The sequence below is a fragment of the Microcaecilia unicolor genome, chromosome 5 (genome assembly GCF_901765095.1).
Source record: "Microcaecilia unicolor chromosome 5, aMicUni1.1, whole genome shotgun sequence".
Taxonomy (NCBI): domain Eukaryota; kingdom Metazoa; phylum Chordata; class Amphibia; order Gymnophiona; family Siphonopidae; genus Microcaecilia; species Microcaecilia unicolor.
Window position 1 is genome coordinate 135528768 of NC_044035.1, and position 27484 is coordinate 135556251.

The 27484-nt window shown below is 40.0% G+C and overlaps 2 protein-coding genes across 2 annotated transcripts in view; one reads left to right on the plus strand and one right to left on the minus strand.

Moving 5' to 3' along the window:
• Nucleotides 1–2184, minus strand: part of LOC115471283 (loricrin-like) — a 72662-nt gene extending 70478 nt beyond the window's left edge. The window contains exon 1 of the mRNA XM_030204985.1: nt 2067–2184. Within this exon, the coding sequence (XP_030060845.1) occupies nt 2067–2184 (118 nt within the window). The remainder of the gene's footprint in view (nt 1–2066) is intronic.
• Nucleotides 2185–2245: 61 nt separating this feature from the next.
• Nucleotides 2246–26867, plus strand: LOC115471284 (loricrin-like). Its single transcript, XM_030204986.1, has 14 exons — nt 2246–2388; nt 2993–3094; nt 3213–3305; nt 4241–4351; nt 4916–5026; nt 5599–5709; nt 6985–7080; nt 20662–20919; nt 21557–21667; nt 21785–21892; nt 22013–22126; nt 22778–22888; nt 23418–23528; nt 26624–26867. The coding sequence occupies exons 1-14, from the start codon at nt 2283–2285 to the stop codon at nt 26677–26679; spliced, it is 1599 nt and encodes a 532-aa protein (XP_030060846.1). The 5' UTR covers nt 2246–2282; the 3' UTR covers nt 26680–26867.
• The last annotated feature ends 617 nt before the right edge of the window (nt 26868–27484 follow it).

Genomic DNA, 27484 nt, shown 5'->3' on the forward strand with positions numbered 1-27484 from the left:
ATAGGTGTCCCTTTCACTGGTAAGGGCTATGGTAGTGGTGTACAATTGGGGGTAGTGGGTTTTGGGGGGACTTAGCAGACAAGGTAAGGGTTCAATGGTGAAATGTGTACCTGGGAGTATTTTACGAAGTCTTCTGCAGTGCCCCTAGGGTGCCATATTGCTTTCCTGGGATGTCACTTTTCCATTATTCTACCTGACGCCAAGTTTTCTATTTTTTACAACATCTGAGCCTTGTGTCTATTGTTTCAGTAGATTTGGACTTTGAATCAGATCTATAGATAAAAAGGAGGTCTCTTTACATATATCTAAATACCAGAGTGTTATTTTTCCATACTTTATAGCAAGAGTGTACATTCCCTAATTACCTGTCCCAATGCAACTGAAGCTTTTATTTCCTCGGTGCATGTAAATGGTTTCATCCCTATGTGGATTCTCTGATGCCTTGTGAGGCTTTCTTTCCAACCAAAGCTTTTATCATATTCATAACATGTAAATGGTTTTACTTCTGTGTGTATTCTCTGGTGCATTGTGAGGTTTACCTTCCAACAAAAGCTTTTATTACACTCTATACATGTAAATGGTTTCACTCATGTGCATTTTCTGGTGCATTCTGAGGTTTCCCTTCCAGCGGAAGCTTCTACCACACTCTGCACATACATATGGTTTCAATCCTGTGTGGATTCTCTGGTGCACTGCAAGCAATGCCTTATTTCTGAAGCTTTTAACACACTCAGAACATGTAAATGGTTTTACACCTACGTGGATTCTCTGGTGAACTAGGAGGGATGTCTTGCCTGTGAATCTTTTACCATACTGAGGACGTAAATAATTTTACTCCTGTGTGGATTCTCTGATGCACTGTGAGGCTGTGCTCAATGATGCTTTCTATATGCATCTGTTTTAATTCTGAATGGATTCTATGGTTCATTGCTAGATTTCCCTTCTGATGGACACTAGCACTACAGTCAGAACAAGCACTAGTCTCCCATTTTTCTGAATGTTTTGATATTTTGAAATATTAGTCTTCCTACAAAATAAAGTTTTCAGATGTAATATAACTGACAGATTCTACAGCAGTTTGAACCTTGTTATCCTCTATGAATGCTTTCCTGTGACTGAAGCTTTTTTTATGCTCTGTATCCAAATGGCTTGATTTTGTGTGTTTTACATTTAGATGTTTTTTGTTTGAAAATGGACCGAAAAATAAAACGTCCAAATCACAAAATGTTTTTCAAAACAGTATTTTCAAAAGGAAAAGATAGACCTTTTTTGTTATTGTTGAAAATGACCTTCTTTCCTGTTCAGAATTTGGATGTTTTGTCTAAATCATTTTAGCAATGGTAGCACCTTTTAGTAAATACTGCACTTTAAAGTTGAGAAAACACAATTGAACATGCTATTTGACACTTAAATGTATGTAAATCCATTTGAAAAGCCAATTGTGTATTTTATATCTAACTCAGGACAGCTTTTATGAACCTGACCTAAAAGGTAGATTTCCCCTCATGCTGAGGCCACCTTTAATTTTTTTGAATTCCTCAAATAATGCCCCTCAAGCACTAATTTCCAAACTGGAGCATGATCATTACTGTGTGAGCCCTTACCAACATTTATTTAATAGGTGGAAAGGCCTTACGTGTTAACCATCTGCTAATCAGTAGGCGTTCAACAGTGTGGCATTGAAATATTAGCATTGGGCAGGCCTACTCTTGGCCTCCAAACACGTCCTCAGTGCTAAAATGGGAAGCATGTGTGGATGCCAGCATGACCATGGAACGCTTAAGCATACCCCACAGTAGTATATTTTCCCACGTATAAGCACACATTAGTGCTTACCGCCTCTTAGTAAAAGATCTCATTGTTTTCAAAGGCTTAAAAGTGACAAAGTATATAGGATATATAAGGGAGAGGAAGGAATATTAGATGGTATGAATTGACAGACTGAAATGTCATATGAACTGCAATTATTTTCTAAGTTTCTATGTTTCAATGTATATCTTAAACATGCCACTAAGTCATTTTAAATAATCAAATAAGAAGATTACACTGGGAGATATGCACCTTACCTTTGGGCCAAAAATTAAGAGAAATGTCATAATTAAACGGGTGATTTTGAATTCTTATTTGCTCATCAAGGACTCCACCAAAGCATTCCTGAAACTGATGTGGCACAGGGAGGAGCATTACTTGTGTATATAAATGGCACATTCACACAGACAAGACCAAAGACTCACAGATCCAATCTCCTTATTCTGCAATACTCAAGAGAGAGAGAGAGAATCATGTCTGCCAAGGGTGGTAATGGTGCAGGACAGTGCAATCAGCAGACAACATGCCAACAGAATCAAGGCAACAACTCATGCCAGAATAAAGGACAAGGCTATGAGCGTAAGTTCTGTTTTATTATAACATAGTGATTGTTGCTTCTACTCTTGAAACAGTTTGCAATTTTCTTCCTAAGACAAAGGGGTCATATTTTATTTTTAAGCACATCCTTAATGACATGGTCCTGAATCAATGGACTTGTAGCAGGATGCCACACTTCTAGGTAGAAAACTGGGGTTCATTTTGCAAGCTTGAATTCAGCTCCTCACGGTAGCCTATATTTTCCCTGAGAGGAAGGATGATATAGCTGTCTCTGAAACACTAACACATGTTATCTAGATTCACGGTGTATTAATGACACTAGGATTCAGAAGGAGATATAGTCTGTATTTTCTGTCCAAAGATAGTAGCTAGGGTGGTTTGTCTAGACAGAAAAATTAAAATTAGGGAAGAGAGGAGGGGAAGCAGGCATGGGGGGTGAGGGAAGACTCCAGATAATTGTGAATGAAAGACCATTCTATACATATGAATCTCAATTCTGCCCTTTTGTCTAAGACAGTATAAGGTGGATTATAACAAACTAAGCCAAGAAACAAAAAACATAAGTAGACAATGCTAAGGCTTCACATACCCACAGTCTGTATTCACTTTTATTCTCTGTTATCAGAAACATCTACAACTGGCCAGGGCAGTGCCTGTGGAGGACAGTGGAATCAGAGCTCTCAGATAGGAGTTAATTCCTGCCAACAGAAAGATCAAGTCTCTGGACGTAAGTTTTAATTCATTGCAATACTTTTTCTTCAGAAACTATTTTAAAAAATTTGATTGAACTTTAGAAATGTTTGTATTCATAGAATCATAGTTCTTTTTCTGTTGTATGTTTTCAGAAACATCTACATCAGGCCAGGGCAGTGGCTGTGGAGGACAAACTTCTCAAGTTGGAGTTAATACCTGCCAACAGAATAGTCAAGTCTCTGGACGTGAGTTTCATTTTATTATTATTATTAACATTTGTATAGCGCTACCAGACGCACGCAGCGCTGAACACCTGACACAGAGAGACAGTCCCTGCTCGATAGAGCTTACAATCTAAAAATACAGACAGACAAGACAATTAAGGGCGAGGAAAGTACTGGGTGAGAAGGAACAAGGATAGGGGAATTGAGTAGTGGTTAGGAGCCAAAAGCAGTGGTGAAAAGGTGGGTTTTCAGCATAGATTTGAAAACAGGTAGAGATGGAGCTAGGCGTACAGGCTCAGGAAGTCCATTCCAGGAATCATTTGTTCCATAGAAACTGCTCAGCTATCTTTGTGGATGTCTGCATGCATAAACATTAAAAATGCTTTACTACATGGATGGATGATTCTATTACTGACAATGTAATATCATTTCATTTCATTCAAACTTAAAGGTTTATACTTAAAATTTAGAACACGTTCAATATTTTTAATGTGATGATGGCATTTTTCATGATTTACGCTGAAGTGTACCCCATTTGTTACTTACAAATTATGTAAGATATGTAATTTTATTTCGATTTCATTTAGGATTAAAGGTTCATATTTTAAATGTATCCTTTACAATTCAGTGTGAGCACAAAGCTAGTTTCAGTGCCTCTAAAAAGCATGAATTTGGAAAATTGCATTGGTAGATTTTATAATTCCTGGAAAAAAAGGAAACCCACCTAATAATAAACAAGGAAATATACTATTTGGATTCAGAAGACATGCACATTGTTTGACCTAAGAAATTCAGATTGGTGGCTTTTGGCCAAGTATGGTACTTAGAAATACTTGGCTATCCTTTAAAAAGTTACAAATGAGGAGTTAACTTCAGAAAGTTGTGAAAATAATGTTCTTACATAGCAAGACTCTACAGAATCACAATTCTTATTTTGTTCCATTCTATTTTATCAGAAATATCTACATCTGGTCAGGGCAATAGCTGTGGAGGACAATGGAGTCAGAGCTCACAGAGCTCTCAGGCTGTAGGTGGCTCTTGCCAACAGAAAGGTCAAGTCGCTGGACGTAAGTTTTAATGCATTATAACAAATCTTCCATAGAAAATGTTTGTTGTGTTATCTTTGGTGATATCATAAACTTTGAATATGTTTCAGTGCAAAAAAACAAACACTGTTTCTATTCATGAGAATGTAATGTTAATTAATTTCACTTAATATTAATGGTTCATAATTATTCTTAATGACATACCTTCATGAGAGAGGGTTGGCCAACAATCAACTAACACAGCAAGACATTGCTATGTAGGAAATTGGGTTTTAATTCTTAATTCTAGTTTCAGCTTCTCTGGATAGCTGAAACTGGAATATTATATTGGTACAATTTATAATTCCTGGCACCAAGGGAGACCCAACAGTAAAACCTATTGCTTAGTTTCAGTGCACATATAAATTGAGTGGCCTACATAATTGTAATTTGCAGCTGATGGCCAAGGATTTCATAAGGAGTACTTGGCTATCCTATAAAAAGTTACAAATGAGGAGCAAACTTAAGGAGATTTTGAGGAAAAAGGTTTCTCCATAGCAAGAGTCCACAGCATCAAACTTCTTCTGTTTTATTCTATTTTAACAGAAACATCTACATCTGGCCAGGGCAGTAGCTGTGGGGGACAGTGGAATCAGAGCTCACAGAGCTCTCAGGTTGTAGGTGGCTCCTGCCAACAGAATAGTCAAGTCTCTGGACGTAAGTTTTAATGCACTATATCAAGTTTTCCATGGAAATGTTTGCTGTGTTATCTTTGGGGATGTCTGCAATCATGAGATCTGATAATTTTCAAATGCAAGAAAAGATGGTTTTCTTCATAACAATGAAATTTTATTTAATTTCAGTCAAGATTAATGTTTCATAGTCCATTCTTAATTATATACTTTCATGAAAGAGGACTGGACAACAATGACATAGAATGTTAAAGACATTGCTATATAGGAAATTGGGGATTAACACTTGATTCTATTTTCAATTTCCACTGACAGCCTGAAATTAGAATATTGTATTGGTAGAACTTATAATTTCCAACTATCACTCAGCAGTGAGACCTACTGCTCAGATTCAGAGAGTATGTAAATTGAGTGACCTTCATAATTGTAATGTGTAGCTTTTGGCCATGGATTGTAGTTATGAATACTTGGCTATCCTTTAAAAAGTTACAATGAAGGAGCAAACGTCAGCACATTTTGAAAAAAAAATCTCCATAGCAAGAATCCACAGCATCAAACTTCTTCTTCTTCTTTTTTTTCTCCCCCCTATTTTAACAGAAACATCCACAACTGGACAGGGCAGTGGCTGTGGAAAACAACTGAATCAGAGCTCCCAGAGCTCTCAGGTTGGAGTTGGCTCTTGTCATCAGAATAATCAAGTCTCTGGACGTAAGTTTTGATTCATTAAAACAGTTTATACATAGAAAATGTTTCTGTAAATGACAATGTAACATTATATAATTTCACTCAAGATGAAAGTTTATAGTGTATTCTTAATGACATACCTTCATGACACAGCATTGGCCAATGATCAAATAACATATAGGAAACTGAGGTTTAGCTCTTAATTCTAGTTTCAAGTTTTCTGGACAGGCTGAAATTGGAATGTTGCATTTGTAGGGTTTATAGCTTTTTGGAGTAAGAGAGACCCAAGTATCACTCAAATTGTGAAATTTTCTGGCCAGATTCATAGTCAATTATTCAGGGACCCTTTTACTAAAGCATAGCACACATTAAATGCTAAGAAGGCCATAGGTATAAAATGGGCTTCTTTCCATTTAGTATATGCCAATTCTGTTAGGGCACACTAAGCTTTAGAAAAAGGGCCTCTAATTTTCTTATATTTTACATTATAATATCTTCTAGTTTAGCATTGGCCTGAAGTTTTAATGGCAGTGTGAAAACCTCAATTTGAAATACATTGATTCAAACCTTGATGCCAATCTGACCGAGAGAGAGAGAGAGAGAGAGTCCTAACAATTTCTAAAACGGTGACACCTACTGGAGGTATTTATTTTGCTCCCATCATAGACTGTGAAGAGAATATAGGGCTCAATGTTGAAAAGGGTTTCACTTGGTAAGAAAGTCTACTGTGCTGTTAAACCATGCAGAGTGGGATAGGTGGAAATATTCAGAGGTATTTAAATAGACAGCTCCGCTGAATATCTCTTCTAACCTCCACAGTACACAGATGTTGCAGTCCAGGACGGAAGTAAGGCATAGCTTGGATTTACTTGGTTTGTGGCAATATTCAGTTTGCTAACCTGGTGAATAAGTGGATAAAATTAGGATTGCAAAAATACTTTCCTAACTGCCATACTACAAGAGTATTGGTCTGAATATTGACCAATGCCTGGATAATTTCCATGTGCTGCACTAAAACAATGCTAGTGTCCAAATATGACTTGGCATTGAATATGTGCCTTAATTGAGCCTTTGGCCATTAGTGACTTTAAAGCTGTAAATATAGCAGGTTGAATACTTGCCTCAAAGCATATCTCTTCTGTTCAATTTTTGTATTGTGATGGCTGTTCTATATGGAAGGAGGTTCGACATGGAGGAAAACTGTAGATAGTTCTGAATAAAAGTACATGAAATGTTGATAAAAGCAAGACTAAAGTATCTTAAAATCACACTTCCTACTGTTGTTCTTTGTGTTTCTAGAGTCAAGCTCATCTTCCAAGGGTGGAAATGGTGGAGGACAATGTGGCCAAACAACACAAGGTGGAGCTTGTGATTCATTCCAAAATAAAAGCCAAGGTAATGATCTCAATTTTCACTTTATCTATATTAATAAAAAAAAATATGCAAAACATTTGTTATATAGAAACGTTATCCTTAGTGGCCATTTTGAACTGGTGCCAGCTAGACACCAGAGACATTTGGGGTCCATTTGGATCATGGGTATTTATACTTTATAGGCCCTTCAGGTTTGGGAGGGGGGACTTCAAGATAACTGTTCCTGAGCCCTTTAAGAAGTGGTCCAGGAGCACTGGGCTGTGGCTTCCAGGATGGTAAAATAACCCCGGCTTTTTCCAGATATAATGTAGCTTAAGGCACTACCCAATTACTGCTGGGTTACCACTGCAACCCTCAGCACTTCCTAAATAGGAGGCGCTATAAGATCAAGAGTACATGGCCACACAACTCAAATTTTAAGAAGTGCATCACCATTTACTGCCTTTATTGGGAAAATGCCCTTTTACCCGCTAAGGTAAAAGGTGGCCTCAACACTCAGCAATCCTACATGCTAATTCCACCATGGGCAACCTTTTACTGCTTCTTGGTAAAAGGGCTCCCAAATAACCAGAATGTTTTCATAATTACACTTTATATAAGAAGTATGTATGGAGCCTGAGAAAGTTTGATAGGGTATACTTCCATTGATTTTCTCTTTCTTCTTCCAGGTGGGTGTCAAAACACAGACCAGCAGAAACAATGCACAGGAGGAGCAAAGAAGTAAAAATTCAACACTGAAACTCCACTTTCCACAAATCAGGATAAAGCATATTACCCTTTTAATTTAAATTGGCAATCATTCTGATTTCAAGTCTTTAATGTTAATTCCAAACATAGTCTTGTCATCAGAAATCATCTGTTCATTCCACCCAATTTCTCTGATATAATAAAGTAATCATAATGACTGAAACATATCATATTTGTCTGCACATTCTTTTATACAAAATTATGAATTTTTTAAAAAACCAAGCCTGGTCACACACATCTTTGCTCAAAGTACTTTTATTAATTCTGTTTTTTTAATTAAATAGTAGCATCGCACAACAAATAGAGAGTTTACAAAAGGTTACAACCACTTGGAGGGGCATAATCGAAAGGGGCGCCCAAGTTTTCCCTAGGACGTCCTCGCAGGATGTCACGGCGAAGGGGCAGGGAAACCCATATTATCGAAACAAGATGGAGTCCATCTTTCATTTCGATAATACGGCCGGGGACGGCCAAATCTGGAAATTTAGGTCGACATTAGAGATGGTTGTCCTTAGAGATGTTCGTCCCCGATTTTCGGTGATAATGGAAACTGAGGACGCCCATCTCAGAAATGACCAACTCCAAGCCCTTTGGTCATGGGAGGAGCCAGCATTCGTAGTGCACTGGTCCCCCTCACATGCCAGGACACCAACCGAGCACCCTAGGGGCACTGCAGTGGACTTCAGAAATCGCTCCCAGGTGCATATCTCCCTTAACTTGTGTGCTGAGCCCCACAAAAACCCCCAAACCCCCCAAAACCCCACTCCCCACAACTGTACACCACTAGCATAGCCCTTATGGCTGACGGGGTGCAACTACATATAGGTACACTGGGTTTCTGTTAGGTTTTAAAGGGCTCACATTTACCACCACAAGTGTAACAGGTAGGGGGATGGGCCTGGGTCTGCCTGCCTGAAGAGCACTGCACCCACTAAATCTGCTCCAGGGACCTGCATACTGCTGTCATGGAGCTGGGTATGACATTTGAGGCTGGCATAGAGACTGGAAAAAATATTTAAAAATTTTTTTTTGAGTGTGGTAGGGGGTTAGTGACCACTGGGAGAGTAAGGGGAGGTCATCCCCGATTCCCTCCAGTGGTCATCTGGTCATTTAGGGCACATTTTTGTGGCTTGGTCATAAGAAAAAAGGACCAGGTAAAGTCGTCCTTCTTTTTCCATTATCAGTCGAGGATGCCCATGTGTTAGGCACGCACCAGTCCCTCCTTCACTATGCTTCCGACACGCCCCTGTGAACTTTGGTCATCCCTGTGATGGAAAGCAGTTGAGGACGCCCAAAATTGGCTTTTGATTATGCTAATTTGGGCGACCCTGTGAGAAGAACGCCCATTTTGCAATTTGTGTCGAAAGATGGGTGCCCTTCTCTTTCGAAAATAAGCCTGTTAGCTTTTCGTGCTTCCCATATCTAGATATAAATATCATGAAATAAAAATTGAATACAACTAAAACAGCTTAAAAAATTATTGTACCTGGTAGCAAAAGCAGTTATAAACTCTGTACTTTGTGCTCATTTTTCTACACTGTTCTGTACAGTATGAATGGCCAAATTTCAGTGAGGATATCCTGTTCCTGATGGGCTTAACTTAACTGTTGTTGTAATCTGCCTTGGGAAGCCTGGTGTTATAAACAAAGAATATTAAATGGAAGGAAAATTAAACTCTTCTTTAATTGGTCTTCCGGTTTCTCCTTCCCCTGCTCTTGTTCTATGGCTGTGCCCCTTCTCCCTGCTGATTTCAGATGCCAGCACTTTATCAGCTGAGCTCTCCCTGGACTCCATTCTTCGGCTTGTACTTTGGTACGTGTTTCTAACACTGTAGTCTGCTTTTTATCTACTGGTCCCTCGTTGCTGACTTTACCTGTACCTGGATTACCCCTCTGCCTGCCGCCTGCCTACTGACTTTTGCCTGCATCTGGATTACTCTCTTGCCTGCCGCCTCCCTACTGACTTTTGCCTGCATCTGGATTACTCTCTTGCCTGCTGCCTGCCTACTGACTTTTACCTGTACCTGGATTACCCCTCTGCCTGCCGCCTGCCTACTGACTTTTGCCTGCATCTGGATTACTCTCTTGCCTGCCGCCTCCCTACTGACTTTTGCCTGCATCTGGATTACTCTCTTGCCTGCCGCCTGCCTACTGACTTTTGCCTGTACCTGGATTACTCTCTAGCCTGCCGCCTGCCTACTGACTTTTGCCTGCATCTGGATTACTCTCTTGCCTATCACCTGCCTACTGACTTGCCTGTACCTGGATTACTGTCTTGCCTGCCGCCTGCCTACTGACTGCCGCTTGTACCTGGATTACTCTCTTGACCTGCTGCCTGCCTGGCTGATACATTCATCACCCCGCTTCCAGCTCCGTCCCATAAGTCCTGCAGGCTGCCCACACCTAGGGGCTCAACCTCTGGAGAACGGCGGTCAGCACAGGTGAAACCTGGGTTGTCCAGCCGACAAGCAGAACCTGGCCCGAGTACCGGGCTCAGCAGCGCTCTACTTGGTACAAGAACTCACAAGTCTGACATGCTGTTTCTTATTATTTTCAATTGGATCCTTCTTCCATTTTCCGAAGGATTTTATTTTAGTTCTATCTAATAGCTTTCTTCACCTCACTTTTTAACCATGCAGGCTGCCGTTTGGTCTTCCTTTCTTCTTTTTTAATACACAAAATATATTTGGCATGAGCTTCCAGGATAGTATTTTTGAACAGCATCCAAGTCTGATGTAAATCTTTGATCCTCGCAGCTGCCCCTCTTTTTTTTTTCACTGTTCTTTTCATTTTATCATAGTCACCTTTTTGAAAGATAAATGCTAACGTATTGGATTTCCTGTGTGTACTTACTCCAAAGTCAATATCAAATCTGATCATATTATGATCACTGTTATCAAGTGGTCCCAGCACCATTACCTCCTGCACCAGATCATGCGCTCCACAAAGGACTAGAACTATAATTTTTTTCTATTCTTGTTGACTCCTGTACCAGCTGCTCCATAAAGCAGTCCTTGATATCCTAGCATACCCTGGTGTTACTTTTACCCAGTCAATATCGGAGTAATTGAAATCCACATTAACATTGTGTTGCCCAGTTTGTTAGCCTAATTTATTTATTTATTTATTGTTTGCTTATATCCCACGTTTTCCCACTCATGCAGGCACAATGTGGCTTACAAAACGTTAATAAGATTACAAAATAGGAAAATTAGAAAAGTAGACGGGAAGTAAGCAGGGGGAAAAGCATCTAACAGGGTAAACTAGCAGGGTAGGGGTCAGGGAGGGTGCATCAGTCAGCGGTATAAAGTGAGGAGTAGGTCTTGGCAAAGAAGTGGGTCTTCAACAACTTCTTGAAGAGGGCGTGGTCCGCTTGAGTTTTGAGGTGTTGCGGGAGAGCATTCCAGTGCTTAGGGCTCCAATAGCGGAAGGATGAGGCAGAGATCTTCTTGTACTTGACACCCTTACAGTTTGGGAAGTGCAGATGGAGGTAGGAATGAGCGGCAGGATTGGCATTCCTGGCGGAAGGTCGATCAAGGGGTGCATATATTCCGGGGCAAGTCCATAGATGATTTTATGGGTCAAGGAGAAGAACGTAAAGGCAATGTGCTCGTGTACAGGCAGCCAGTGTAATTTGAAGCGCAAGGGTTCGGCATGTGCAAAGCGTCGCTCTCCTAGGATGAGTCTCGCGGCAGTGTTCTGAACTGTTTGGAACTTTTTCAACAGTGAGGCCTGGCAGCCCACATAAATTCCGCTGCAGTAGTCCAAGTGGGAGAGGACAAGCCAGTGGACAAGTGTGCGGAACAAATCTCTAGTAAGGAAGTATCTTATGCGCCGAAGCCTCCACATGGTATGAAACATTTTTTTGGAGACCAACTGCACATGAGTGTCCAGCTGGAGGTGTGTGTCAAGGTGCACTCCTAAAAGCCGCAGGCTGGTGGCAATCGGAAGGGCAGATCCCATTACTGGGAGCACTGTGTCAAGTACTGGGGAGTGGATGGACGTGAGGATGAGACACTGTGTTCTGTCCTTGTTTAATTTGAAACGGAAGACCTGGGCCCAATGTGGTTATTTCTGATAACATTTCTACATCTGTCTGTTCAACCTGGCCAGGAGGACTGTAGTATAGTCCTATCACTATCTTTTTCCCCTTTACACATGGAATGTCAATCTACATGCAGAATTTTTAATCTGTTTGTTTCAAAGCTTTCCTTAACATAAAATGCTACCCTTCCACCAATTCTATCCACTGTATCACTATGATATAATTTGTACCCTGGTATGACAGTGTCCCTCTAGTTATCTTCCTTCCACGAGGTCTCAGCGATGCCTTTTATATCTAATTTTTAATTTAGTGCAATGTATTCCAACTCTCCCATCTTATTATTTAGTCTTCTGATAATCACATATAGCCATTTCAAACTATGTTTGTTCTTTTAATTTACATCTTGCTCAGCTGTTGACAGTGTTAATTTGCAATCTTTTGTCTGATTTTTATTTAAAGACACCTGTGCCCAAATGATCGAAAATTCTATGCTGTTCCAAACAGCGTTCTAAAAATAGCACTGGAACAGCATGGGGCTTTATTGCCCCTATGATTAGAGATAATAGCATGAAAATGTATGTGTGTTGTTATCTCTGATCATAGGGTAAAGTGCAGGAGGATTGCACCTGAGCATGCACTCAGGCACAATCCTCCTGTACTTGTTTGACCTGTCAAACACAGGGACTGGAAATCCATGGAACCACCAGACCCCAAACAGCATGGTCCTGGTAGCTAAGTGACCCCACTGGACAACCTTCCCAAACCAGCGACATGGCGACGGAGGTCCGGTGGACATCTAGTCCCCCCTGACACCACCCCAACACAAGTTCAGAGGGGCTGGAGATCCAGTGGGTCTCCAGCCCCCTATCATCTCCCCAAGAAAAGCCTGGTGGCCCACTAAGCCACAAATCAAGCCCCCTCCCCAACCTAGTGGTCTAGTGTCCCTCTTCCCTGCCCCCCTGTACCTTTGTTGGAAGAGGAAGTTAGACTCCCACCTCTTCCAGCAGCGCCACCTTGAAAATGGTGGTGCCCAGCACTGCCCAGTGCATCCTGGGATGCATTAGGTGGGGCTTTACACTATATAAGGGACTTCCTGTCTAGCACGCATAAGCCTATGGTGGTGCTTACTGCCGCACAGCAAAAGGGCCCCATTGCATATTATTCATAATCCATGTACTCTGTTACAATATTATTGTCAGGTGAGTAACATTGGACATGTATAGGTACTCACCTGGAAAAAGAAAAAATGAATACTACATAATGAAATGAATGTGCCCTTAAGAATGGGGAAGTAACCTGAAAATTGATGTAATTGGGGTTATTCAACTTTTCCAACTCATCTGAATCCTTTCTGCTGCCATTTTCAAATGTAATCTACAAGTCTTTTTACTAAACTGACTGTGATTAATTACGCCTGCAGGAAATTTTAAAATTAGTTCAGAGTCCTTTGCTTGAAAATGGCACTAGTTTCTGAACTGGAAAATTACTAGCACAGTTTACAGGAAGTTGTCATCAGGCCTCACTCTCAAACAATAAATACGTCAATAGGAGAGATACAATTTCTACCATGAAAAAGAGCTTACTCTAATTCCTGGCAAACTACATGCAGAAAATTTAGAAAGCATCGTGAGGATAAGCTTTAAAATAATGATAAACCTATTACAATATAAACTTAACATTACATGGTACTTATAGACTGTTAGGATACAAAAGAATAAATTCCTGATACAATTATCAGGAATTACAAATAATAAACACAAATATTGAAACATTTAATTAAATGGATGTAAATAGATGTCACGGTCCTACCCTGACTCTGGGTCTGAACGCGCTTCCATCTCGCAGTAGGAGGAGTAGTCCCTTGCAGGACCTGTAGCCCCAGTGCCGGCAAGTCCCTGATGATATCAGATGCCAGGAATTTAATCCGGCCAGCTCTTAGTCCAGATGCTCTCTCATCTTTGCCTTGCTTGTGTGGGTTCCTGTGCAACATCTTGTTGCTGTGTATGTGGGTTACTGTATTACACTTCACCTCTTGTATGTGAGGATTCCAGTATTTATCCTTGCTTCTTGTGTGCATGGATTCCAGTTTGGCCTTGCATGAGTGGGCTTCTTTTCAATTTGACTTCCTGTGTGCACGGGTTCCAGTTCAGCCTCGCGGCCTCTGTGAGTGGGCTTCTGATCTGATTGACTTCCTTGTCTCCCCGTGTTCCAGTTCCAGCGTTGCTAATTGTAGGATTGGATCATATTGCCCTTTGTGCTTTTCTTTGCATGACTGCCTGTGGCCACTTCACTTGTCTGACTGTGGGGATTTAGTTTCTCGTAGTTTTCTACTATGAACCAAGGGCTCACATCCCCGAGGCATAACAGTAGATAGGTTTTCAAAGACCCATGAAAAGTTAAAAAATGCCACAAGAGATGGAGACCAATGGGAAGATGATTCCTTAGCTGGACCACTAAATAATGACATGAATGAGAAAAAATGGCTTTTAATCTAATTTGTATAACAGACAACAAAGCTAAAATTAATGAGTTGCAAGTTGGAAACCAAGTACTCAATTGTAAAGTTTTAAAAGATCGCAAAAAATCTTCTTCACCAACATCGTGTAGAGGGGCATTTTCAATATGATGTCTAAGTCCGACTTTGCAAACAAAAAAAGCAAACACTGGGCCTTCAGGATTGAGAAAAATGTAGTCCTTTAATATCACAAATACCCGACACGGGCCATGTTTCGGCATATATAGGTATCATCTAGAAATATATGGTTTTTAAATGTTTTTTAAAAGTTTTTTAATATATATACATATATATCTATGCATGGTGTATATGTAGTGTAGTGAATATATGTGTATATGTATATGGTTTTAAGTTGTGATAATTATGTGCATATGACTGAAATTATGGTTTACTGATATTGATTAATTAATTTATGGTTTTAATTTATTTTTATGTGTCTTCATGTCAGACCCCTGATGCAGGCGGTTGTACGCCGAAACACGGCCTGTGTCGGGTATTTGTGATATTAAAGGATTACATTTTTCTCAATCCTGAAGGCCCAGTGTTTGCTTTTTTTGTTTGCCTAATTGTATTTGTATGCTGTTTTCCCTCTCTTTTGTGACTGTAAGTCCGACTTTGGACATTTTGCAAAAAAACATCCAAAATTTAAATAGGAAAGAAGGTCATTTTCAAAAAAGAAAAAGTACATAAGTACATAAGTATTGCCATACTGGGAAAGACCAAAGGTCCATCAAGCCCAGCATCCTGTTTCCAACAGTAGCCAATCCGGGTCACAAATACTTGGCAAGATCCCAAAAAAGTACAAAACATTTTATACTGCTTATCTCAGAAATAGTGGATTTCCCCCAAGTCTATTTAATAATGGACTATGGACTTTTCCTTTAGGAAGCAGTCCAAACCTTTTTTTAAACTCCGCTAAGCTAACCGCCTTTACCACATTCTCTGGCAACGAATTCCAGAGTTTAATTACATCTATCTTTTGTTTTCCAAAATAGAAGGTTTTGTGATTTGGATGTTTCGTTTTTTGGTCCATTTTTGAAAAAACAAACATGCACAAAATCAAGCCATTGGATGTAGGAGGAGCCAGCATTTTTAGTAGACTGGTCCCCCTGACATCCCAGGAAAGCAATAGGCACCTTAGGGGGCAGTGGAATTCGTAAAATGTTCCCAGGTACACATCTCACCATTGCTCCCTTACCTTGTCTGATAAACCCCCCAAATCCACCCAAAACCCACTAGCCCAACTGTACACCACTAACATAGCCCTTACGGGTGAAGGGAGCACCTATATGTGGGTACAGTGGGTTTCTGGTGAGTTTTGGAGGGTTCACAGTTTCCTCCACAAGTGTAAAAGGTATGGTGGGGGTAGGAGCCTGGGTCTACCTGTATGCAGTGTACTGCACCACCACTAGACTACTCCAGGGACCTGCATGCTATTCTGATGAACCTGAGTATAACATCTGAGGGTGGCAAGGAGGCTAGCAAGTAATGTTTTTCATCACATTTTAGGGGATGGGAAGAGGTTAGTGACCACTTGGAGAATAAGGGGAGGTCATTCCTGATTCCCTCCAGTGGTCATCTGGTTATTTAATGCACCTTTTTGTGCCTTATTCGTTATAAAAACAGGTCTAGCTCAAAACGTCTAAGTTTTAGTCCTAGACGGTATTGTTTTGTTCCATTATGGCTGAAAAAAGGAATGCCAAAATTCCACCCTGAACACACCCCTGGTACTCCCCCTTGAGATTTGGATGCACTTCTGGCGGACTTCAGAGGAAAAATGTCTAAAAATAGGCTTTTAAAATGCTGGTTTGGACTTTTTTGTTAGAAAAACGTCTAAATGCAGACATGCCTCTTTTTCTCTTTTGAAACTGAGCCCGATAATGACTTAAAGATCAGGCATAATGCCTAAGAAACAATCCTTGCTTGAACTGGCAACCAGTGTAACTCTGACAACAGAGGGGAAACATAATTAAACTTTGATTTGTGAAAAATTAACCAGGCTGCTGAATTCTGAATCAACTGCAGCTTAGACATGTATTTTATGGCTACTCCTAAATATAAGGAATTGCTATAGTCCAACATAGACTAGATAACTGGACTATTATCCTGAAATGATCTTGTAAGAAATAACAGCGAACTAATCTAAGTTGCCTAAGTTTAAAATAAGCTTTCAGGATTAATTATTTACTTGCTGCTCCATTGACAAAGTCATGAAGGAAGTTGTATGTTGGATGAGGTAGTGAACTCATGCTAGAAAAGGTTTATTGCAGTAAAATGGCTCATAGACATTATTAAAGGAATTGAATATATAACATCAAGGGGCAATCTCAAAGCAATGTAAGAACCAAAGACCTTAATGTACTTAAACAGAAAGCTCATCTTCAACTCCTACAGAATACCACATCCAGATTGATCTATAGCCTGGGATGATACAACAGGGTTTTCCCCCACATTGAAAGAACTACACTGGATGACAATCTCTGAATGCATCTGATTCAAAACATTATGTATGATCTACAAGGCATTCTTTGGTACATGCTCAGAAGGACTGACAGACCTACTAGAAATCCCTTCATCCTCAAGAAATCTTTGTTACCGAAGGACACTAACACTGGGCTGCCCTTCCACCAGAAAAGCCAATCTACAGACTATGATTGAAAAATCATTCCCTTTTCATGGAGCATGCCATTGGAATATGCTCTCACTGGCCCTAAAAACACAACCTTCCTACATCCTGACTTGGTAATAATATAATGAGTTGCAAAGTTGCCAGTGTACCAACTGTTCTAGGTTGGCCTTCTATGAGACAGAGAGCTGGATGACAAATGGAACTCGGAAGGGTATGGATTATATCAGAACTTCAGCCCTAAAGTTGTCTCTTTGGACTTAGGCTGCAGTCTAGGGGACCCACTTTTTCAACAAATTAATATGGAAGATCTTCACCTTGTACCTCCTATCAGATGAGGCCACCTTATAATTGACAGGACATGTCTATTCTACAACTTAATAAGGACACTTACACTTGCATAATAGCTCTGAGGAGGGTAAAAGTACTAAGACTCTATATCCTAGCTGGAAGGTTCATTGTACTGCCTTCTTATTGTAAGATCAGGGCTTGACCCATTTGAACCTTATAAAGGCAGAGATTGGGGCCTCAACAAATTTCTTTAGCCTCTCCTGCATGGTGATCACTTATATGGCCAAGTTCCTTCCCAGACTGGGTTTCTTTTCCTAAGTGTCACGTTTGTGACCGTTTCCTTGTCTGTGCTCACCTCGCCCTCTGGTGGCCAGAACCGATGGCTGCTATGAACTGTCACCCGTTCCAGATTTCAGCTCAGTCCGGCCCGGATCATCCGGGCTGCCAGACTTGCTTCTCCTGTTTGTGCCTGAACAGCACCTGTAGCTGCCTTGTAATTCCTGCAACTGAACTTCAGCAACTGATGGGCTTTATTAATCACCTGGAAACTTCTGTGTTTGCCTTTGTATCGTCTAAGGTCCCTGGTTTGTTGGTGCTTTGTTGCACTTCTGCCTAGTCTGGTTTCTTGTTTGAGTTTCTTGTCCAGTTCTAGTTAGTCTGTGTGTAATTTAGCTTAGGTTTATTAGTTATTTCTTAGTCTTGTTTCTGGTTTGTATTTCTGGTCTAGTTTCTGTTTGTCTGTATCTCTTGCTTAGTGGCTGCTCTGCAGCTTTCAGTCCTGTCTCTTGTCTGTCAGTATTTGTACCCTGTTTTAGTGGCTGCTTGGCAGCTTTCAGTTCCTGTCCTTTAACTTGTCCATTTTCCTGCCTTGTGTAGTATTGTCTGTCTGTGATTCCCAGCCCAGTTCTTGCCTTGCTGCCCATGTATATTCCTTTCCCCTCTGACCCAGGCATTCACTATTTGTATAAATGAATGCTGAGCATCTGAAGTCTTTTCCTCCCACATAATATATGCTTATACTTGAGAGAGATTTACTTGCTATTTGTAGTACTTTAATTATAAGCAAGTGCTGAATATATATTTAATAAATTCTCCTTGCTGGAAATGTCTGTTTACTTGAGGCCCACTTTAATATCATCCGATCATGGTCCCATATCATGCAGGTAGTTTCAGGCTGTCCAGTTGTATTTTCAGCCCACTTCTATCTGTATATTATGTGGGCTGAAAATAAAACTGGACAGCCTGAAACTACCTGCATAATATGGGACTATATATATATATATATATATATATATATATATATATATATATATATATATATATATATATCTATCTATCCAGAAGTCTGTTTTGTCATATACAGCATTTAACAGATTTTTTTGTGTATTACATAGGATGATTAAGATTACTTTTGTGGAATAACAATGGTTTAGAATAAATCGACTGAACTTTCATATATAGAAATGTGGATTTGACCCTACTAAATATTGCCCTGTATATTTACATCTTTCCACTGATTCTAAATACACATTATTACTTTAATTCTCATTAAGAGCATTTGAATGGGCTTTGTCGGCATTGCCATTTGGGAATGGCTAGCGCAGATTAGTAAAAGAGGACCTAAATGTCTTGACTAATAAAGTTTATATAATCACAGAGCAATGTGTGAATCATAACAGTATTACAGTACACACCAAACCTTTTCACAAATCAGATTTAATAATAATCCAGTACAACAAATGAGTAAAGCTGTAAACTATAAAACTATATTCTCTGTCATTAAATTCTTTGTTTCTGTCTCACCAGCTGGTCCCTGACTTTGTCATAGATGTAGTTTGACTGCTTCAGTTAGTGAGGAATGGTGGTAGTCTGGTTTAGTATATATGTTCCTAGGGCTGTTGATATTTAATGAATGATGCAAATGGGAGTAAAAAAAAATAAAAAAATACATCCTGTAAGTAGAGAGAAGTGAGTAGTGTGCATGAGGTTGACTGAGGATGTGAGAGGACAGACCTTAAAGTTTATAGTTTAATTATTCCCTTTAGGTTAAGGGTTATCACGATAAATTTGATTAGCACTGGTTGTGCTTGCTTATCACATTAAAAATTGGAGACGTCCAATGATCGAGAAACTTGTCCACCCTTAGAAGCAGAATTTACCTTTGAGTACTGCTTCGCTTGTGTGAGTTAACACTCTGAGGACCTTTCCTTCATCACAAAAATTTTATTGTTCTTATAGGTTCTTGTTATACTTTGGGGTCGGTCCTCCTATAATTCTCTATAGAATCCATTAAAGCAGCATGCAGGTCTCTGGAATAGTCTAGTGCAGTGCACTGAAGACAGGTGGACCCAGGCCCATACTTCTCCCTACCCTTTTACATTTGTGGTGAAAAATGTAAGCCCTCTAAAGCTCACTAAAAAAAAAACACTGTACCCACATATAGGTGCCCTCTTCACCCATAAGGGCTATTGCAGTTGTGTACAATTGGAGGTAGTGGGTTTTGGGTGTGGTTTGGAGGACTCAGAAGACAAGACAAGAAAGCAATGGTGAGATGTGTATCTGGGAGCATTTATATGAAATCTACAGCAGTGCCCCTAGGGTGCCCCATTGCTCTCCTAGGATATCTTGGGTACCAATCTGCAAAAAATGCTGTCCCTTCCTACATCCCAATGTTTTTAACTTGTGCAGCTTTTGTTTGAGGATGGACACCTTTAGTGCAGCTATAAAATGGCTGATTTTTCATTTCCTTATATAATGGACAATTGGTCATTTCTGAATTGGTGCATGGACATTAGCTCGTGAGCCCTTAATAACATCTATTTAGCCAGTGGAAAGGGCTCACTCGCTAACCATGCGCTAATCAGTAGGCACATGACAATGTAGTTGCGCTACCCAATTAGCACTGGGCATGTCTATTTTCCCGCCCTCAAATACACCCCCAGTGCTAAAAAATAAAAAGTATTTTTTGACATGTGGAAAGGCAACACTACCATGGAACACCTAAGAGTGCCCCATGTTAGTGCATTTTCCCCACATGATAAGCACATGTTCATGCTTACCACAGCTTAGTAAAAGGACCCCTCAATGTTTTCAAAGACTTAAAAGTGGCAAAGTGCATAAGATATCTAAGGGAGAGGAAGGAATATTAGATAGTATGAATGGGCAGACTGGATATGTCATGTGGCTTCTACCTGCCATTATTTTCTAAATTTCTGTGTTTCAATGCATATTTTAAACATGCCACTAAGTCATATTAAATCATATTAAATCATCAAAATAAGAAGATTACACTGGGGAATATGCACCTTACCTTTGGGCCAAAAATTAAGATAATGTCATAATTAAATGAGTAATTCAGAATTCCTATTTGCTCATCAAGGATTCCACCAAAGCATTTGTGATGCTGATGTGGCACTGGGAGGAGCACTACTTGTGTATATAAATGGCACAATCGCACAGACGAGACCAAAGACTCACAGATCCAATCTCCTTATTCTGCATTACTCTAGAGAGAGTGAGAAAGAGAAAATCATGTCTGCCAAGGGTGGTAATGGTGCAGGACAGTGCAATCAGCAGACAACATGTCAACAGAATCAAGGCAACAACTCATGCCAAAATAAAGGACAAGGCTATGATCGTAAGTTCTGTTTCTTTATAACATAATGATTGCTGCTTCTTCACTTGACAATAGTTTGCAATTATATTTCTAAGATAAAGGGGCCATATTTCATTTTTAAGCATATCCTTAATGTTATGGTACTGAATCAGTGGCCCTGTAGCAGAATGACACACTTCTAGGTAGAAAACCTGGATTTCATTTTGCAAGCTTGGATTTAGTTCCGCAGGGTGTCCTCTATGGTATCTGAAACAGTAACACACATATTATAGAGATTCAAAGGTGCATATATGACACAAAGTTCCAGAAGGAGCTATAGTCTGCATTTTATGTCCAAGGAAAGTAGCTAGGATAGCTTGTCTAGATAGAAAAGGCAAAGTAAAAGAGGGGGAGGGGAGGCAAGCTTGAGAAGTGGGCGGGGGGGGGGGGGGGGGGACTCCAGGTGATTGTGAATAAAGACCGTTTTATACATCTGCATCTCCATTCTGCCCTTTCAGTCTTATCATTGTATGCATCTGCATCTGCATTTTGTCCTTTCAGTCTTAGATAGTACAAGATGGATTACAATAAAATAAGCCAGAAAATAAAAATATAAGTAGACAATGCTAAGAATTCACAGACTTCACAATCTGTATTCTGTTGTATTCTATGTTATCAGAAACATCTACAACTGGCCAGAGCAGTGCCTGTGGAGGACAGTGGAGCCAGAGCTCACGGAGCAGTCAGGTTGGAATTAATTCCTGTCAACAAAAAAGCCAAGGCTCTGGACGTAAGTTTTAATTAACTGCAATAATTTCCCCTTAGAACTGTTTAAAATTATTGTGTGATTTTTAAAGATGTTTGCATTCATAGAATTATAGTTCTTTTTTCTGATCTTTATTTTCAGAAACATCTATATCTAACCAGGGCAGTGGCTGTGGAGGACAGAGTCAGAGCTCACAGAGCTCTCAGGTTGGAGTTAATTCCTGCCAACAGAAAGATCAATTCTCTGGGCGTAAGTATTAATTCATTGCAATAACTTTTTTTCTTAGAAATTATTTTTAAAATATTGATTGATCTTTAGAGATGTTTGCATTCATAGAATCATACTTCTTTTTCTTTTCTATATCTTCAGAAACATCTATATCTGGCCAGGGCAGTAACTGTGGAGGACAGTGGAGCCAGAGCTCACAGAATTCTCAAGTTAAAGTAAATGACTCCTGCCAACAGAATAGTCAAGTCTCTGGACGTAAGTTTCAATTTATTAGAATCATTTTTTCCAAAGACACTGTTTATAAACTGCTATGCTATCTTTGAGGATGTCTACATTCTTAAACAATAAAAATGTTATTACATATGGATATATGATTGTATTACTGACAATGCAATTTTATTTCATTCAAGGTTAAAGGTTCATATTTTAAAATATAATACAACCTCAATATTTTTAATGTGATGTCATTTTTTATGATTTACACTGACGTGTACCCCACCTGTTATATACACTTTATGTAAGATATATAATTTTAATTAATTTCATTCAAGATTAAAGTTTCATAGTTTAAATGTATCCTTTACAATTCAGTGTTGGCCCAAAGCTAGTTTCAGCTCCTGTATAGAGAATGAATTTGGAATATGGCATTGGCAGTTTTTATAATTACTGGAAGAAAGAGAAATCCAACAATCACAAAAAAATGAAATCTATTTCTCATGTTCAGGAGGCATGCAAATTGATAGGCCTAAAAATGAGATTGGAGATTTTGGTCAAAGTTTGTAGTTAGGAGTACTTGGCTATCCTGTAAAAAGTTACAAAAAGAGAAGTGAACTTCAGGAATTTATGAAAATAAGGTTCTTCCATAGCAGGACTGTAAAGAATCACACTTCTTATTCTATTTTATAGAAACATCTACATCTGGCCAGGGCAGTAGCTGTGGGGGACAGTGGAGTCAGAGCTCACAGAGCTCTCAGGTTGTAGGTGGCTCCTGCCAACAAAAGAGCCAAGAGTCTGGACGTAAGTTTTAATGCATTATAACAAATGTTCCATAGAAAATGTTTGCTGTGCTGTCTTTGGGGATGTCTGCATTCATAAATTCTGAAAATTTTCTATGACAATTTAATTTTATTTAATTTCACTCAAGATTAAAGGTTCATAGTCTATTCTTAATGTCATACTTTCATGACAGAGGGTTGGACAAAAATCAACTAACATGGCAAGACATTGATATATAGGAAATTAGGGTTTAATTCTTAATTCTAGTTTCAACTTCTCTGGATAGCCTAAAATTCCTGGAATGAAGGGAGACCAAATTATCACTCAATAGTGGAACCTACTGTTTAGTTTCAGGGTACATGTAAGCTGAGTGGCTTACATAACTAATGTGTGGGTTTTGGTCAAGAATTGTAGTTATGAGTACTTGGCTATCCTGTAAAAAGTTACAAATGAGGGATAACATTTCAGGAAATTTTGAAAAAAAACCCAGGTTTCTCCATAGCAAGACTCTACAGCCTCAAACTTCTTCTGTTTTATTCTATTGTAACAGAAACATCCACAACTGGCCAGGGCAGTGGCTGTGGCGGACAATTGAGTCAGAGCTCCCAGAGTTCTCAAGTTGGAGTTGGCTCCTGTCAACAAAATAGTCAAGTCTCTGGACGTAAGTTTTGATTCATTGTAACAATTTATCATTAGAAAATGTTTCTATAAACAGTAATATAATTTTATTTAATTTCACTCAAGATTAAAGTTTATAGTTTATTCTTAACAAGACGCCTTCATGATACAAAGTTGGCCAATAATGAAATAACATGGTAATACGCTGTAATTTTAGGAAACCGAGGTTTGGCTCTTAATTCTTTTTTCGGCTTTTCTGGACAGGCTGAAATTTTCTTGCCAGAGTCATAGATAATCATTACTAAAGCTTAGCGCGCGCTAAATACTATGAAGCCCATAGGTATAAAATGTGCTTCTTAGCATTTAGCATGTGCTAATTTCTTTAGTGCATGCTAAGCATTAGAAAGTGTGCTCCTAATTTTCTTCATGTTATAGAATTTCTACTTTATTTATAATAATATTTTATAGTTCAGCATTGATCTAATGATTTAATGGCAGTGTAAAAACCTCTATGTGAAATACATTGGTTCAATTCTTGATGACAGTAAGAGGCAAAATATTGTGGAAGCATCATTTATTGTCCTAGAGAGGTAGTCTCAAGAATTACTAAAACAAATACCTACTGGAGGTATTTATTTTGCTTCCATCGCAGCCTGTGAAGAGAATCATAGGGCCCACTATTGAAAAGGGTTTAACTGGGTAAGAAAGGCTTCTGTGCTTTTAAACCATTCTGAATGGGATGAGAGGAGACATTAAGAGGTATCTAACCTGGCAGAAGTGCTGAGTATCTCCTCTAACCTCCACAACGCTGTTTGGGTAGTAGTGGGGCGGTGCAACGTGGAGGTGAGGAATAGCTTGGATTTACTTGGTTAGTGGCAATATTCAATCTGCTAAGCAAATAATTAAGTGGATAAATTTAGGATTGCAGAAAGACTTCCCTAACTTTATCTGCTGAGCTACCTGGGCACCGGTCTGAATATTGACCGTGCCTGGGTAACTTCCGTGTGCTATGCTAAATCAATGCCAGTGCCCAGATATGACTTAGCGTTGACTATCTGGCCTTAATTCAGCCTGTGGCTGTAAGTGGCTTAAAAGCTCTGACCACAGCAGGTTGAATATATGACATATTTGTTATTCCAAAACATGACCACTAGAGGCTATTTTGAATCAGATGCCCAGAAGACATAGGAAGGTAGACCAGAGGGTCTTAGGGAGGATGGGATAACTTCAGAAACCCTTCAGGTTGGGGAGGGGCAATATAACTGTGCTTCACCCCTTTAAGAAGCGGCCCGGGAGTATTGGGCTGCGACTTTGAAGTACGATGCATCCGGTATGGTAAAATAACATCTGCTTTTTCCAGCTATAATGTTGCTTAAAGCATTAAGCACAATCCACATTATGAAATTTCCATTTTAATGAGGTGTTTTGCATATATGTGAATGCTTTGCCTCTTGTTACTATTTACTCTGCAGTGACTTCACTAACCCTGAGTTATATTAATCTAGGACAAATTATGCTGCTTAAAGACTGATAAATCAAATGTTGAATTTACAAGTTTACATTGATTTTCCAGTAGGTTACAAGTCTATTCTGAGCACATAAATAAGGTAGCAAACAGAAAGAGAGCTAAAAAAACCTGTGTAGAGTATAGAAAGCACAAAGAGGGTGTTAATCAGCGCTGCTCTCTCTTTGCTGTCCCGATTCAAAGAGAACTCCTCCTTTCCTTCCCTTCCTTTACCTTTCCTTTCTCTCCACCCCTTCCCCCTCCTCACATTAACCCTTTGCCTGCCTATCTCATCCTTCTATCTTTCCCTGCGCCCTCCCCTCCCTCCCCCCTCCCTGTCCTCGCAGGCCATCGGCCTGGTTGTGCCCAGCCTCCCTTTAGGAGGTGTGGCTGGGTTCTTTCTCTTTTTCAGCGTCTGCTAACATTCTGAGATACTTGCCTTCTGTGGCCTCATATTGCTTATTGAAATACAATTAAAAATAAGAATTAAACTATTGAACATAACAGTACTAAAATAAAAGACAGCTAAAATAAAAGACAACTGAGTTTGATTCCCACTTCAGGCACAGACAGCTCCTTGTGACTCTGGGCAAGTCACTTAACCATTGCCCCAGGTACAAATAAGTACCTGTATACAATATGTAAGCCGCATTGAGCTTGCCATGAGTGGGAAAGCGCGGGGTACAAATGTTACAAAAAAAAAATAATTGCTTTTCATTCCTTAATTTTGAGCAGGTGCTTCTGTGCTCATCTCTCGTGCCAAGGGCTCTTGTTATATTTATGGTAGATGAAATACATAAGTGAATTTCATTAGATGCTATCATCTAAAAAGTAAAAAAAAAAGAAAACTAAGGGGCCCTTTTAACTAAATGGTGCATGCCAATCCTGTGTAAAAAATAAAAAATATATTTTAGTGTGGGGGTGTATTTGGGGCAGAGTTTAGGTATGCCTTGTGAAAATCAGAAATTCGCTTCAAGCTGCTGATTAGCACGGGAGCCCTAACCACCTATTAACTAAAAAGTGGCCTCAGTTAGTGGGAAATCCACTTGCTAAAAATCACAGAGACCACGTTTTAGTGTGGCTTAGTAAAAGGGCTCCTCTCTAACTAACTAAGGGCCCCTTTTACCAAGCTGCGATAAAAGGGGGCCTGTGCTGGTATCAACGTGTGTTTTTCACAATCGCCGAGTCCCCCTTTTACTGCAGTGGGTAAAACAGAAGTTTCTCTTTCCTGCAGGAAATGGCCGCGCAGCAATAATGTACTTGCCACGCGGCCATTTCAGGGAAGAGCCCTTGGGCTCCCCCATTAACCCAGCAGTAACTGGGCAGCGCACGTCACTGCCCGAGTACTACCGGGTACACTACGGTGCTTCAAAAATAAATATATTTTTGTAGAGCCGGATATGATGGCGCGCTAGGGTTGGGAAGTACCGCTGGGCTGCTGTGGTAAGCCAGCAATACTTCCTGTTTAGCGAGTGGTAAGCCCACGATGGGCTTACTGCCACTTATTCAAAGGGGCCCTAAATAAATAACCAGAATGTATTTGTAATTATATTTATAGGTTAGGAATTATGCAGGGAACCTGAGAAAGAGTTTGATAGGGTATACTTCCACTAATTTTCTGGTTCTTGTTCCAGGTGGATGTCAAAACACAGACCAGCAGAAACAATGCACAGGAGGAGCAAAGAAGTGAAAATGCAACTCTGAAACTCCACTTTCCATAAATCAGCATCAAGCATGTTTCCCTCTTTATTTAATTTGGCGATCATTCTGATTTCAAAAGATCAATCTTTAATGTTAATTCCAAACAATGTCTTGTAATCAAAAATCATCTGTTCATTCCACATGATTTCTCTGATATAATAAAGCAATCCTGATGACTGAAGCATACCATATTTGTCTGCACATCTCTTTATACAAACCTATGAAGTTTTAAATCTCAAGCCTTGGTTCTGAAGGTTTCTTTAACAGTTGTGGTAAAATAGATGTTGCAGTAAGCCAGTGGCGTACCAAGGAGGGGGCGGTGGGGGCAGTCCGCCCCGGGTGTACGCCGCTCAGGGGGTGTCACGCGCCTGTCGGCTCTTCGTTTTCATGCTCCCTCTGCCCCGGAACAGGTTACTAAGAAACAAGATGGCAAGCGATCCGCAAAATCCAACGTAGAGACAAACAAAGCAGATCAATCAGTGATATGGTTCAAAACTCTGAAAATAAAGTTTTGAACCATATCACTGATTGATCTGCTTTGTTTGTCTCCACGCCGGAACAGGTTACTTCCTGTTCCGGGGCAGAGGGAGCATGGAAACGAAGAGCCGACAGGCGCGCAGCACCCCCCCCTCCCAGCAGCGTGCACCCGGGGGGGGGGGTCTTTCACCGGGGGGGTCACGCTGCACCCGGGGGGTTATTTTGCCAGGGGGGGTTTGTGCTGTTCCAGGGGGCAGGGCGCATCGGCGATCTGCCCCGGGTGTCAGCGCCCCTAGGAACGCCACTGCAGTAAGCTT